The 14,106-nt window shown below is 41.9% G+C and overlaps 1 protein-coding gene across 3 annotated transcripts in view; it reads left to right on the forward strand.

Moving 5' to 3' along the window:
- The window catches only part of LOC118571072 (SAP domain containing ribonucleoprotein), a 59,230-nt gene that overhangs the window by 7,028 nt on the left and 38,096 nt on the right, over positions 1-14,106 (forward strand). For 2 of the 3 annotated variants that reach the window (XR_004943287.1, XM_036169965.1), the window contains 3 exons: positions 4,511-4,610; positions 9,587-9,633; positions 11,527-11,594. Coding sequence is in view for 2 of the 3 variants with exons in the window: in XM_036169965.1 (XP_036025858.1) it covers positions 4,511-4,610; positions 9,587-9,633; positions 11,527-11,594 (215 nt within the window). In the remaining variant the exon portion in view is untranslated. Of the gene's footprint in view, positions 1-4,031; positions 4,144-4,510; positions 4,611-9,586; positions 9,634-11,526; positions 11,595-14,106 lie in introns of those variants that run through there. The other variant, XM_036169964.1, reaches the window with a different exon arrangement.

A 14,106-nucleotide genomic window follows, 5' to 3' on the forward strand; every position in this document is an offset into this window, starting at 1 on the left:
GACCCAAGGTTGACTTTAGACATTTTCCTCATTTACTTTTCGCCTTATATGAGGATTCCCCAGAGCAAGCCGGCTACTAGATTGACTATCCAAAACGGCAAGTTCTGAGTTCAAGTGAGAAATCCTGTTTCAATATATAAAGTGAAAAGTAATTGCGGAAAACGTCTAAAGCTGTCAGCTGTCAGCCTGTAAGCATGGAGTACACAGTATGGTGGCAAGCGAGAAACTGCCTCAAATAAGGAGGGAGGTATAGAGTGACACTCAGGGATGTCCTCTGACCTCTCCATTGTGGTAGGGTATGTGCACTCCTCTATACATGAACATGAACACAGACAAGGATTTTAAAGAGTGACTATCCATCTTAGGAAAGCTATTGCATAGTTTCATCAAGCATCTATAATTTCAGCTATGTATAATCTCCACTATTTTTGGTGGTAACTGCTTTCCCTAAAACCCTAAGGTCCTTATCTTTTTGCTTGTTGTTAATATTTATTTTTATGTGTATGAGTGGTTTGCCTCCATGTGGGTACACCATGTTCATGCAGTGCCCTTTGGGGCCAGAAGAGGGAGGTGGATCCCTCCTGGAGCTGGCTTTACAGATGGCTGTGAGCCGGGTGGGTACTGGGAACAAGAGCAGTGAGTCTTCTTTACTGCTGAGCCATTTCTCCAGCTCCAGCAGAATGTTTTTTGTTCGTTTGTTTTTTGTTTTTGAGACAGGGTCCCACTATGTCACCCTGGCTGGCCTGGAACTCTATGTAGACCAGATTGGCCTTGAGCTCACAGAAATCCAGCTGTCTCTGCCTCCTGAGTACTGGAATTAAAGACATATGCCATCACACCTGACTGTCTTTATTTCTATTTATGTGCATGTGTATATATTTGTATGCATGTATGCCATGTGTGCGGGTACCTGTGGAGACCAGAAGAAGGTGTTGGATTCCCTGGATCTGGAGTTACAGGCAGTTGTGAGCTGTCTAACATAGGTGTTGGGAACCAGAGTCCTCTGGAAGAGCAGCAAAGTTTTAATCACTGAGCCATCTCTGTAGCCTCTGGCTCTCTTTTTTTTGATGAAATGTTGAGCCAAATCTTCATTCATTTACAATAAGTGTGTGTGTGTGTGTTTGTGTGTGTGTGTGTGTGTGTGTGTGTGTGTGTGTGTGTGTGTGTTCGTGGGCTACATGGAACACATGTGGAGGTTAGAGGACAGATCCTTGTCACACGGGTCTCAGGGATGGCGCTCACTCCATCATGCTTGGCAGCAAATGTCTTTACCTGTTGAACCCTGTATCCGGCCCTTTACTAGTTTTTGTATGATTGAAGATTTGAATCTTAAATAGAAGATTTCACATATATCTACTTTTATTTTTATTTTTTGAGATAGGGTCTTATATAACTCAGGCTGGTCGTAAATTCACTATCTAGCTAAGGATACCTTGACCTTTTCTGATTCTTCAACTTCTATCCTCTTGAGTCCTGGATTACAGGCATGTATGTGCCACCTCCTCCAGCTCATTCTGTCTGTTTATGCATGTGGCACTGAAGATCAGTTCCAAGACATCAGATATAGCAAGTAGTCACTTTTACTGAGTTATACCCCTCTTTTTAAATTTAAAAATATTTCTAATTACATCATTTATCTTTTCCCTTACCTCCCTCCAAACTCTCCCATGTACCCCCTTTTCAAATTCAGGGCCCCTTTTTTTCATTAATTATTACTACATGCATATGTCTTTCTTCATATACACAACTAAACCTGTAAGTACAACCTGCTCAGTCTGTATGTTACTTTTTTGTATATTTTTAGGGTTGACCATTGGTATTGATAGTCAGTTGTCTGGGGAAGCTGTTTCTCCCACTCTCGGCATTCCTTAGTTGCCTGGAGTTCTTTGTGTGGGGTTGAGGTCCCTAGACTTGCCCCTCCCTCCGTGTTAGCGTGTTTATTGTTGTCTTTGCTCAGCTCTTGTTAGGCAGCCATGTTGAGACTCTATGAGTGCAGCTTATGACGTTCTTAGGAGGCATAATGTCACAGCAAACTTAAAATTTTAATTATGTGTCTGTGTGTGGGCATTGTGCATGTGATGCAGGTGGCCAGAGAGCCCGCCCCAAGGAGGAAGGAAGGTTGTTAAATTCTCTGTAGCTGGAGTTACAGGCAGTTCTGAGACTTCTGATGTGGGTGTCCTTTCTCTTAGTCCTGTCAGGCACCCATCATCACTCCTCTGTAGTCTGTAAGATTGGTAAGTATACATTTCCACTGATTTCAAAGGTGTCTGGGAGAAATGCAGACAGTGTGTTAAGAAAAAGTGTGTCGAACAGTGGACTGGGGACAGAACTGGGATAAGTCTGTAGCTCAAAAGCCCTTGTTTCCCAGTACCGTGACTCTCCCTTATAAGTGCCTGCCCCTACTCCTGTAGTCATGTGCGTGCGTTTCTCAGGTGTGCTTTGTCCTTACAGACAGTCCTGATGAGGTAGGTAGGGTTCCAGCTTTGTCCTTACAGACAGTCCTGATGTGGTAGGGTTCCAGCTTTGTCCTTACAGACAGTCCTGATGTGGTAGGGTTCCAGCTTTGTCCTTACAGACAGTCCTGATGAGGTAGGTAGGGTTCCAGCTTTGTCCTTACAGACAGTCCTGATGAGGTAGGTAGGGTTCCAGCTTTGTCCTTACAGACAGTCCTGATGTGGTAGGTAGGGTTCCAGTCCTTTTGCCACCTGGCTTCTTTCATATGTTAATTTTTGGGAGGGGGTGTTTCGAGACAGGGTTTCTCCGAGTAGTTTTGGTACCTGTCCTGGATCTCTCTCTGTAGACCAGGCTGGTCTTGAACTCATAGAGATCCACTGGCTCTGTCTCCCCAGTGCTGGGATTAAAGGCATGCTCAACGACCGCCCGGCTCAATATTTTTATTAAGCATATATTAGTTGTTTATAAAAACGAGTCTCATTTAGCATCTTTGTATGTGTACATAATGTGTTTTGATCATTTTTAGGTACCCCTACCTTCTCTACCCCCTTCTAACTCCCACTAATCCTCTTCCTCTTCCCAACTAGTCCCCCTTCTAGTTACGTAGTTGTTTTTCCCTGTGGCCCAGTGAGTTTGATTGGGTAGGGTTATCTGTAATAGCACCAGTGAGTCTCTGTGGAGCATGAGCACCTTCAGTGGTTCACAGACACTGAAGAGATCCCCGTGGACCATTAACTGTATAGATCCTCAGAGAGGATCCCTAGGATCTCCTTGTTCTTGCATGCATGGTAAGGAGCTGATGTGGTCCTGTTTTGTTCATATCTAGTGCAGGAAATCATAGCTGCTGTGTGATTTAACATTTTTAATAGGGCTGGGGCATTTATAGTTCTAGAGAGAGAGTAATTGCTCAGTCTGCTTAAGGTTCTGGATTTGATAATCAGCACAGCAACAGCAAAATAAAAACCTAAGCACTATGCTATGGGAGGGTGCTAAATTACTTTCTGTGGTGATGTAGATAAAGCCTTTAGTGAGTTCATGGTTGACATTAAGCCAGCTAACACATCAATCTAACTCTACAATGACTTTTTATAGATGTGTGTATGGTATATTGTAATAACACCTTGGGATAATAGGTGTTTATTAGTCAATTTTCTACCATTATGACAAAATACCTGAGGCTGTACTTTATAAAGAACAGAGATTTATTTATTTTCCAACCTTGGAGACTGAAAGTCCCAATAGCATAGTGTTGCCCTGGTATCAGTGTCATAGTATATGACATGATGGTGGCAGCAACTTTTATTTTTATTTATTTATTTATGTATTTGGTTTTTTTCTAGACAGGGTTTCTCCATGTAGCTTTGGAACCTGTTCTGGATCTCACTCTGTAGACCAGGCTGGCCTCAAACTCACAGAGATCCTCCTGGCTCTGCCTCCCAACTGCTGGGATTAAAGGCGTGCACCACCGCCACCAGGCTGGTGGCAGCAATTTTGAGGAGAGATTCCATGGCAGGACCAAAAGCTGGTGGTTAATGAGAGTTCAGGACATTGGTAAAATTAATGTTGTGTACCACCAGGTCAGGCCGCTCGTCTCTTAATAGTCCTAGCATGACTACACCGAGGACCAAGCTTCCGACACAGAAACTGCTGGGAAGACACACTTTCACCATGCCAAACCATAGCTGGATGGTAGGAACATTTAGGACACTGGATTTTCTGATTGAAGATTGAAAATCCCTCCCCCCCCTCCCCAGTTATTGGCAGAGTAATCTTTTAGAACTGTCCCCCTTAGTCATTAAAAAAACAGTTGTACAAATAGATTATAATTTTAAGTGTGATTTTTTTTTTTCAATGTATGTTAGAAAGTCCTATTGTATATTGAATGTTGTTAAAGGAAAAATAAGCTACCTTTGTGGATTCAGAGTCTTAGGATAATAATTGCAAGTTGGGAATTGACCTTTATCATCGTCATTATCATTATCCTCTCTTTTGTGAGAACCACCTCTTTTCATTCATAGGAATTTAAAAAGTTGTTTGTTTGTTTGTTTTTTCCCAGCTTGCTGAACTAAAGCAAGAATGTCTTGCTCGTGGTTTAGAGACCAAGGGAATAAAACAAGATCTTATCAATAGGCTCCAGGCATATCTTGAAGAACATGGTGAGTACTTAATGGAGGGAACATGATGTGAGGGAAGCAGTAAGTTTCAAGCTCTGACACTGAAAAGATTTCTTCCTCTCTTAGGTCGTTGGTGATGTAAGGTCTAAATTAACAACATCAAGAAAACTTTTAGAGATGGTCATGGTGGCTCATGCCTCTAGTCCTTGCACTTGGGAGGCAGAGGCAGGAGGATCACCTCAAGTTCAAGGCCAATCTGGTTTACAAAGTAAAAGTCTATCTCAAAAAAAAAAAAAAAAATAGAAAAAAAAAAAAAAGAAAAAGATTACCAAAAAATACTATTGGGCTGAGCTGGATGTTGTAGTACATCTGTAATTCAGTACTCAATAGGCTGAGGCCTGAGAATCAGTTTGAGGCTAGCCTAGGCTACAGAATGAGTTCTAGGTCAGCTAGAGCTATATAGTAAGACCCTGTCTCAAAAAAACTATATGTGTATGTATTAAAATATTTTTATTTGTTTTATACTGAAGAGATAGGATCTTGTCATGTTGCCTGCTTGGCTGTGATTATTTTAGCATGTTTTTTAAAATGGAGAGGGTTGGAGAGATGCTCAGTGGTTTAGAGCATTTGCTACTCTTGCAGAGGACCTGGGTTCAATTCCAAATACCCACATGGTGACTCAAACCATCTGCGGCTCCAGTTCCAGGGGATCGGATGCAGGCAAAATACTCATATATATATATATATATATATATATATATATATATATATATATATATATATAAAATAAGTAATATTTATAAAATTAGCCAGTCCTTTAATCTCAGCTGCTTGAGAAGCTGAGGCAAGAGAATCAAAGTTTGAGGGTGGGGCCATACCTTTAAAATACACACACACACACACACACACACACACGTGTATGATGTATATATGTATGTATGTATGAATATACAATGCTATCATGCTGTCACTAGTTTAAGAGTTTGAAGGCTTTAATTTTAATCTATCTTGTGCAAAAGTTCACTAAATATGTTTGGACAGTCACTGTTTACATAGCTAAGTATTTATCTTTCACAGTATCAAAACAAGTGTCTGGACCCTTGAAATCCTTAAACTAGGTAATCTCTGGTTCCTCCTGGACCTCATATCCCCCTATTCTACCTTGAAAATAAGTAGCCCCCCATGTAAGGTACATTTTATCATCCCAGTTTGTACACATCTAATTTTTATTTATTCTCTTTTATTTCCATTCCTCATTTCACTTCCTTTGAATACTCTTTTTTTTTTTTTAAAAAAAAAAAAAAAAGATTTATTTATTTATTATGTATACAGTGTTCTGCCTGCATGTATGCCTGCAGGCCAGAAGAGGGCACCAGATCTCACTACAGATGGTTGTGAGTCACCGTGTAGTTGCTGGGAATTGAACTCAGGACCTCTGGAAGAACAGCCAGTGCTCTTAACCTCTGAGCCCTCCTTTGAATATTCTTAAACACTCATTCTTCCCCCCCTCCCCCGGAGCTAAGGACTGAACCCAGAGCCTTGTGCTTGCTAGGCAAGCGCTCTGCCACTGAGCTAAATCCCCAACCCTCTATACACCTATTCTTATGTATTTGATATATTCAAGATACATTTAGGGGCTGGAGAGATGGCTCAGTGAATAAGGGCATTTGCTTTGCAAGCATGGGGACCTGGATTTGAATCCTAGCACCCATGTAAAAAGCTGGATGTAGTCTCACAACCCTATGGGTGCTGTGGGTGTGAAGACAGGAGGATTCCTTAGGCTTGCTGCCACCAGGCTAGCTCCCGGTTCAGTGAGATACCCCATCTCAAAGAATATGGTGGAGAGCAGTTTAAGCAGAACACCTAATGGCCTATACATGGCACATGTACACATGCATCACATAGATACAAGCATATAGAATCAACATACAAAATAAGATATATTTCCTAATACAATATTTTAATTTCTATCATTGGTAACGGGTATGTCTCACTTTTTTCTCTAATTATTATTATTACTATTTTTAAGTTGTATACATGGGAGATCTGGGGAGATAATCTAGTAGGTAAGGGCTCTTGCTGCATAATCATGTGGACCTGAGTTTGATTCCCTTATTTCCAAGTGGGAGTTGGGTATCCATACAGGTCTGTAACCTCAGCCCTGGGGAGTAGCAATGGGCAGATCCTGGGAGCTCTTGGCTGGAAAGCTCCAGGTTCAGTGAGAGACCCTGTCTCAAGGATGTGAGACAGACCATGTTAGAGCAGGATGCTTACTTAACCTCTTCTGGACTCCACATACATACATAGGTGTACTCTCCTGCATACATACTCACACACACCCACAAACAGAAATAAACCAAAACTTGTATCTGTGGCATGAGGTTTTGTGGTTATTTGCTTTATTCGTTCCATTTCTAGAGTGGCTTTCTGTGATATATAGCCACCACATTAAAAAAAAAAATTGTGCCAGGCGGTGGTGGTGCACGCCTTTAATCCCAGCACTCGGGAGGCAGAGCCAGGCAGATCTCTGTGAGTTTGAGGCCAGCCTGGTCTACAGAGTGAGTTCCAGGAAAGGCACCAAAACTACACAGAGAAACCCTGTCTCAAACAAAAAAAAATTGTATTACATGTACGTGTGTGTGTCTGTGTGTGTTTGTGTATATGTACACATGCCATGATGCACATCCCAAAGTGAGATGGATGACAGCTTGCAGGGGTGGTTCTCTTCTGTCATGTGGGTCCCAGGGATTGAGTTCATATTATCAAGCTTGGTAGCAAATATCAGAGCCACCTCACCAGCCAAGGGGCCACATTCTTTGTTCCATTCCTTGTCAGACACCTATATTTCCTCCAAGCCCTCGGTGATTTAGTGCTATGAGTATGTAATATATAGTACTGTATATTACATATTATTAATATTGTTAGGATGTATGGTTCTCTTATAAACTACTTTTCTCTATGTGCCTGTGAGATTATATAGTATATACCTAGATTAATATTGTAATTATTATATTTCCACAAATGTATAAATACTTAATATGATTTAGTACTGCCAAGTTGCTTCCTAAAATTGCCTTATAAATATTAGGATATCAGGATTCTTTTCCTTTTTTTGTTTTTGAGTTTTTGTTTGTTTTTTGTTTTGTTTTGGGGACAGGGTCTCTCCATGTGTCATCCCAGGCTGTCCTGGAACTTGCTAGGCTGGCCTCAAACTCACAGACATCTGCCTGCTCTGCCTCTGCCTCCTGACTGCTGGGATTAAAGATGTGCACTGCCACCATCCAGCCAGTGTTCTTTTCTTTAAAACAAAAAAATATTTATTTTAAAAAGGTTTTATTTGGGGCTAAAGAGTTAGCTCAGTGGTTAAGAGCACTAGTTGCTCTTGTAGAGGACCCAAGTTCAGTTTCCAGCACTGATATAACAGTTCACAACCATTTATAACTCCAGTCCTGAGGGATGACTCCCCCTTCTGGCCACCAAGGGCACTACATACATGTGCACAGACACACATACAGGCAAAACACCCATATGCATTAAAAAAAGATTAAAAGAATTAAAAGGAAAAAATTATTTTTACTTCATTTATATGCGTGTGTGCCTGTATGTATTTATGTACTTTGTGTGTGCCTAGTGCCTGAGGAGGCCAGATGCCCTGGAACTAGAGTTACAGGTAGATGGTTATGAGTGGTCACATAGATGCTGGGAACCAAACCTGGGTCCTCTGCCAGTGCTCTTAACGACTGAGCCTCTCTCCAGCCCACTCAGGGTTCTTTTAGCTATACAAACCTATATTTGGCATTCTCCTATCAAGCGGCCCAGTTTTGCTAATTTGTTGGTCTTAATATACTTTTCTTCATAACGACAGTTTAAATGTCTCTGTTTAAACTATCTTTGTTCCTGATTTGTGGGTTTATTGTTTGCTCACGAGAGCTAGAATTACAGGCATGGGGCTACCTTGCTGGTTTTAAACACAAATATCTTTGTCATTGGTCTTTTATGTTTTTCCCCCTGGGTATTTTTTAGTAGTGCATAGTTTTGAAAATAATATTTTCACTTATTTGTGTGTGTGCACGTATATGTGTGTGGGTGTCCGAGGAGGCCAGTAGAAGGTATCAGACTTCTTAGTGCTGAGATTACAGGTAGTATGAGTTGCCTGATTTAGGTGCTGGGATCTAATTAGCAGCAAGTACTCTTAACTTCTGAGCCACCTCTTCAGTACCTACCATTTTGTTTGCTTGTTTGCTTATTTTTTTTAAAGAACTCCTTTCCCACTACTAAATCTCTTGGTGTTTTGCTTGTGAGCCACTAATGGCGGAGGCATCTTTCTAGCCCTCAACCACTCTCAGAGATATTTTCTGTGACACACTCTCTCTGTTTCTCTGTCTCTCTCTTGCTCTCACTAGAGGTCAAACTTGAGTATTGTTCTTAGGAGCTATCCACCTTGTCACTTTAGTCAGGCTCTGTCACTGGGATCTGGCTCTGCCTGGCTCCCCAGGTCTGGGACTACAAGGTTCTACCACCACTACCATGCTTGACATTTTCATGTGGGTTCTGGGAATTGAACTGTGTTATCTTCACACACACACACACACACACACACACACACACACACACACTTTGTTGCTTATTTGAGACAGGGTGTTATATAGCTTAAGCTGGCTTCTGAAACCAAGAATGGCTTTGAATTTACCGATTGTTTTGTCTCTATCTCCCAAATGCTGGGATTACAAGGCATGCACCACTAAAGCCTGTCCTAATTAGTTTTAAATTAATTTTATAGTGTGACTTAATTATAACCTAATTGCATTTAGTTATTCAGATGGAATTCAGTTTTATACTTACATTAGATAGAGATCTGGTTTTATCTTCTCTAAGTATGGCTTGTTTTATAAGGATTGGCTCTACCATCATTATTGAATATAATTTTGGGAAGGCAAAGAGGTTGTAATTTTATCTTATCACGGTGATCACCATGGTTTTATAGCAGGGCTTGACTTGAGTGTTTCAATGTTCTTTAGCTGAAGAGGAAGCAAATGAAGAGGATGTGCTGGGAGATGAGACGGAGGTAAGTCGGGAAGTTCGTAAGTGTCACTGTTGTGGTTAAATTGCTTATTGTCAATCCTTTAGTTCTTAGGTGCTTAAGAGGAATCAAAGACTGGTTCATTTTCGAGTTCTTTTGTTGTCTCTTGATGGAAATTCCTTTATTTCCTTAATAAACTTTAATTAATGTTTTTTGAGCTAGGGTCTTATAGCCCAGGCTGGCCTCAGATTCACTATGTAGCTGAGGATAACCTGAACTTCTGTTCTTTCTTTACTTACTTTCTGTGTTGTTTGTTTTTTCTTTCCTTATTTATTTCCTGCCTTATTTTTTCATTTATTTCCCATACCAAGCACAGTTTCCCCTTCCTCCTCTCCCCCTCTCTCCCCCACCTCCTGTCTACTCCCCCATCCACTCCTCACAGAGATCTGCCTGCCTCTGCCTCCCAAGTGCTGGGGTCAAGGGAAAATGTGGAAGTGTGGGATCTGGGCTCAAGCGCATGGAAGGAGAGCTTTTCTGTAATTAGTTCTCCTCTGCCTGATGTGAGGCAGGACTCTCTCTTCTGTCTTGCTGTGTACTCCAGGCTAGCTAACCCAGATACTCCTCTTGTCTCAGCCATCCATCTTGCTGTAGGAGTGCTGGGTTGTAGATCAGCACACTGATTCTGACTTTTCCTTGGTTCCAACTCAGGATTTCAAGCTGATACTGCTGAAAGGACAAGCAGACGCCATGACAGGCTGCTCAGTCTTCTCTCAGAGATCGATCAGGCCTCAGTTTCAGTTTCCTGAGACTTGAGCAAGCAGTTTCTGGGAGGGCCGTGAACAAAAGACGTAGTCCGTGCAGTAGCTCCCTCTCTGCACGTACTCGTACTCTGACTGCTCAAGGTTCAGCCAGTTTACTGTCTGGGACCCCTCACCAACTTAGAGCTATGTGCATGGGTCAGTGTGAACATACAGCCTGGGCCACTGCGTCAGCCCCCACAGTTAGTATGTACTAGATTAGCCAGCCTCCATGGCAGCTCAAAGACAGAGCCTGGGACTTGTCCAGGCCTGCCCAAAAAAGATAACTGTAACCCCCAACCAGTAAATTCAAAGGCTACACACTCTCACCCAATCATATGATGCAAAGGCTTGTACCAACCTGCTTGAGGTTTTCCCCTTTAAAAACCCCTCACCCTGAGAGCTCAGGCCTGTCCTCGAGTGTTGGACAGGACCAACCCCTGTGTGGTTTGCATTGGATGTCGGCCCCGTGGTGGCCTTGTGACATGAGCACAACGCCACCAGAGTCTTGCCTGCTGACCAGCCATCTTGCTAGCTCTAATGGGCATTTGTTTTTAAAACTTTTTTTGAAGATTTTATTTTATTCTGTAGGTATGTTATGTGCACGTGGATGCAGCGCCTGTGGAGGCCAGAGGCCTCCTTTCCTGGAGCTGGAGTCGTAGGCAATTAGGGCTTCCTGAAGTGGGCGCCGAGAATCAAACTTGGGTCCTTGGGACAGCAGCTGCTTTTTCTTTCTTTTTTTAGGCAGGATTTCTATTTGTAACAGCTCTAGCTGTCCTGGACATCTGTTTGTAGACCAGGCTGGCCTCAAACTCACAGAGATCTGTCTGCCTCTGCCTCCCAAGTGCTGGGATTAAAGTTGTGTGCCACCCCAGCAGGCCCAGTATGCACTCTGAAGTGCTAACCCATCTCTCCAGTACCTCTCATGTGGTGGTGGTGGTGGTGTTTTGTTTGTTTGTTTTGGTCTCTGTGTAGCTCTGTCTGTCCTGGGACTTGCTATGTAGCCCAGGCTGGCCTCAAGTTCAGAGATCTGCCAGCCTCTGCCTCCCAAGTGCTGGGATCAGAGGTGTGCACCACTACCTTCTTGCTCTTAATGGATATTCTTGATTTATGTTAACTGTGTTGTTTCATTTGGTTTTAGGAAGAAGAACCAAAGCCCATAGAACTACCTGTTAAAGAGGAAGAACCTCCTGAAAAAGCTGTTGATGTGTAATTATTCCTTTTTAATAATCTGGGGTTTTTGTTTTTTGTTTTTTGTTTTTTTTTCTTTTTATCCCTGGCTGTGCCTAGAACTAGCTTTAGACCAGGCTGTCCTAGAACTCAGAGATCCACCTGTTTCTGCCTCCCAAGTGCTGAGACTAACAGTGTGCACCACCACACCCAGCCCTTTTTAATAATCTAAATAAGAGCAGATAGTTCTATTTTTTGGTGTGCTAGTGTGTAATATATATGTGGAAGATACTGTCAGGTGTCTTCCTTAATCACTGTTCACCTTAGTTTTTTTTTTTTTTTTTCTCCTGAGGCAGGGTCTCACTATGTAGCCCTGGCTGTCCTGGAGCTCATTATGTAGACCAGGCTGGCCTTGAACTCACCGAGATCCACCTGCCTCTGCCTCTACCTAGTTTTGAGACTGGCATGGAGCGCACTCAGAGCAGAGGGATTGTCTAGGGAGGCCCCGGCGTCTCCTGTCTAGACCTTCTAGTGCTGAGCTCTTAGGCACCAGCTCCACACCTGTCTTTTTCACAGTCCCTCTGGTTTTGTATGGCAAGCATTTACCAACTAAATACTTAGACTCCCAGATAGTGCTTTAAATAATACTGGTTTAAAGTTTCATACTGTTTACTTGTTACACATTCTCCCTGACCTGTCCATTTCTTATAAGGTCAGGCTCTTTTAGAAAGGTGTGCCTGCTTTAGGTATGTTTTTATTGAAAAAAAAGGTGAGTTTTTCTCTGTGCTATATATTAGATAATTAGAGCCAGGGTAACTTCAAGACAGGCACAGTTCAGTTCTCCTAGCCTTTGTTCTTTGGTGAGCCACTGTAATAGATTATTAGATTAGAGTCTGTGATTCCTTGTGCAGTATCAGTTTCTGTGAAACCTTTTAGCATCAGCCTCTGCCTCCAGAGTGCTGGGATTAAAGGCATGCTAACCCTAACCCTAACCCCAACCCATGTCCAGTCCTGTAAACCCTTACTCAGAGAATTTTATACTTTTACAGAAAACTTTACTTTTGTAGAAAAGCTTGAAACTGTGTATAGGGAGTTTTGTCAGAGGGAGAGATTGGTAGAAGCTGCATCTCATGTAAGTTTACCCTCTATGATTTATGATTTATAGTGGAGGAAAAAGACGAAATACCAGAGTAGAGAGTAGATTTTGGCTTGTCTGAGTTCTCCTACAAGGTTAACCACAGCCGTGTTATTGGGCTCGTGGACACACTCGTAGCCATTTTGCGCTTTGAGACAGGGCACGGTGCGGTCCTCCACTGTCTTTGTTCTTCCTAGCAGCGCCTTTGGTTTTGAGACTGGATCTTTGTGTAGTTCAGCACGGTGTAAGACTCATCCTCTCCTGCCTCCTAATGCTGGTATTACAGGTGTGTGCCTGTAGCTTTGTTAAGTGCCTTTCATTATAAAAGGCTTCCATGACATGTATAAGGCCTAGTGTTTAATTCTCAATTTTTAGGATAGCTGGAGTAGACAAAACCTTTAAAATGTAAAATATACAGAGAGAGGGGGGGGGCAGGGCAGAAGGGAAGGTGTTAAATAGGTCATAGAAGATTACAGAAGTTACAAATGAAGGGGCTGAGTATATTGCATAGTGAAGTACCCTGGATTTGATCCTTAGCCCCCCCCCCCCCCCCAAGCTAGAAAACTTAGGGGCTGAAGAGATGGTTGATGGTTAAGAGTATGTACTCCTCTTAAAGAAGACCTGGGTTTGGTTCCCAGCACTGAAATAGCAGCTCACAACCTGGGCGATTCCAGTTCCAGGAGATAAAGTGCCCTCTTCTGGCCTTTGTAGGCACTACACACATGTACATACACATATGCAGGCAAAACACTCAAAACATAATTGAGCACATTCCGTGAAACTTTACAAAGGTTTTTAGTAGTTTTCTTTTTTTGTGGGTGTGTATATGAATATGTGGGTACAGGTTTAGGTGCTTTGCACACTGTTTCTTGATTTTTCTTTCACATCTGGGAATCTTTTATATTACATTGATAATTTATTTAAATGTTATATGTTAGACATAATTTTAATCTGTTTTAATCCTTACATCAACCCTATGATGTTAATTGTTCTAGCAAGTGGTCAGTTGTTTGTGTTTTTTTTAGCTTGTTACTATAGGAAGTACAAATAAATAATTTAAAAGTTAAGAGAATAGTATAATGAGCCCTCTTGTACTTACCATCCAGATATAATGGCTGTTAACTTTGGAATCTTATCTTTCCTAGTAATGATACTCTTCTCCTTTGGGTCTGATGAAGTAGCCTGGGTGGTGTGGAACTTGGCGATTTAGTCAAGAATGACCTTGATCATCTGGTCCCAAGGGCTGGGATTATAGACATGAGTAACCACATCCAGCTTCAGTTAGTGTGTTCTTCATTGGAGGAATAATAATTTATTTCATCATTCTCCTGTTGATAAACATTTGGATTATTTGTGAAAACAATAATTGTAGTATTTTATGTCCATATCCAGCTATTCTTACAGTTATTCAAGTCA

This window comes from Onychomys torridus, chromosome 20 (genome assembly GCF_903995425.1).
Source record: "Onychomys torridus chromosome 20, mOncTor1.1, whole genome shotgun sequence".
Lineage (NCBI taxonomy): Eukaryota > Metazoa > Chordata > Mammalia > Rodentia > Cricetidae > Onychomys > Onychomys torridus.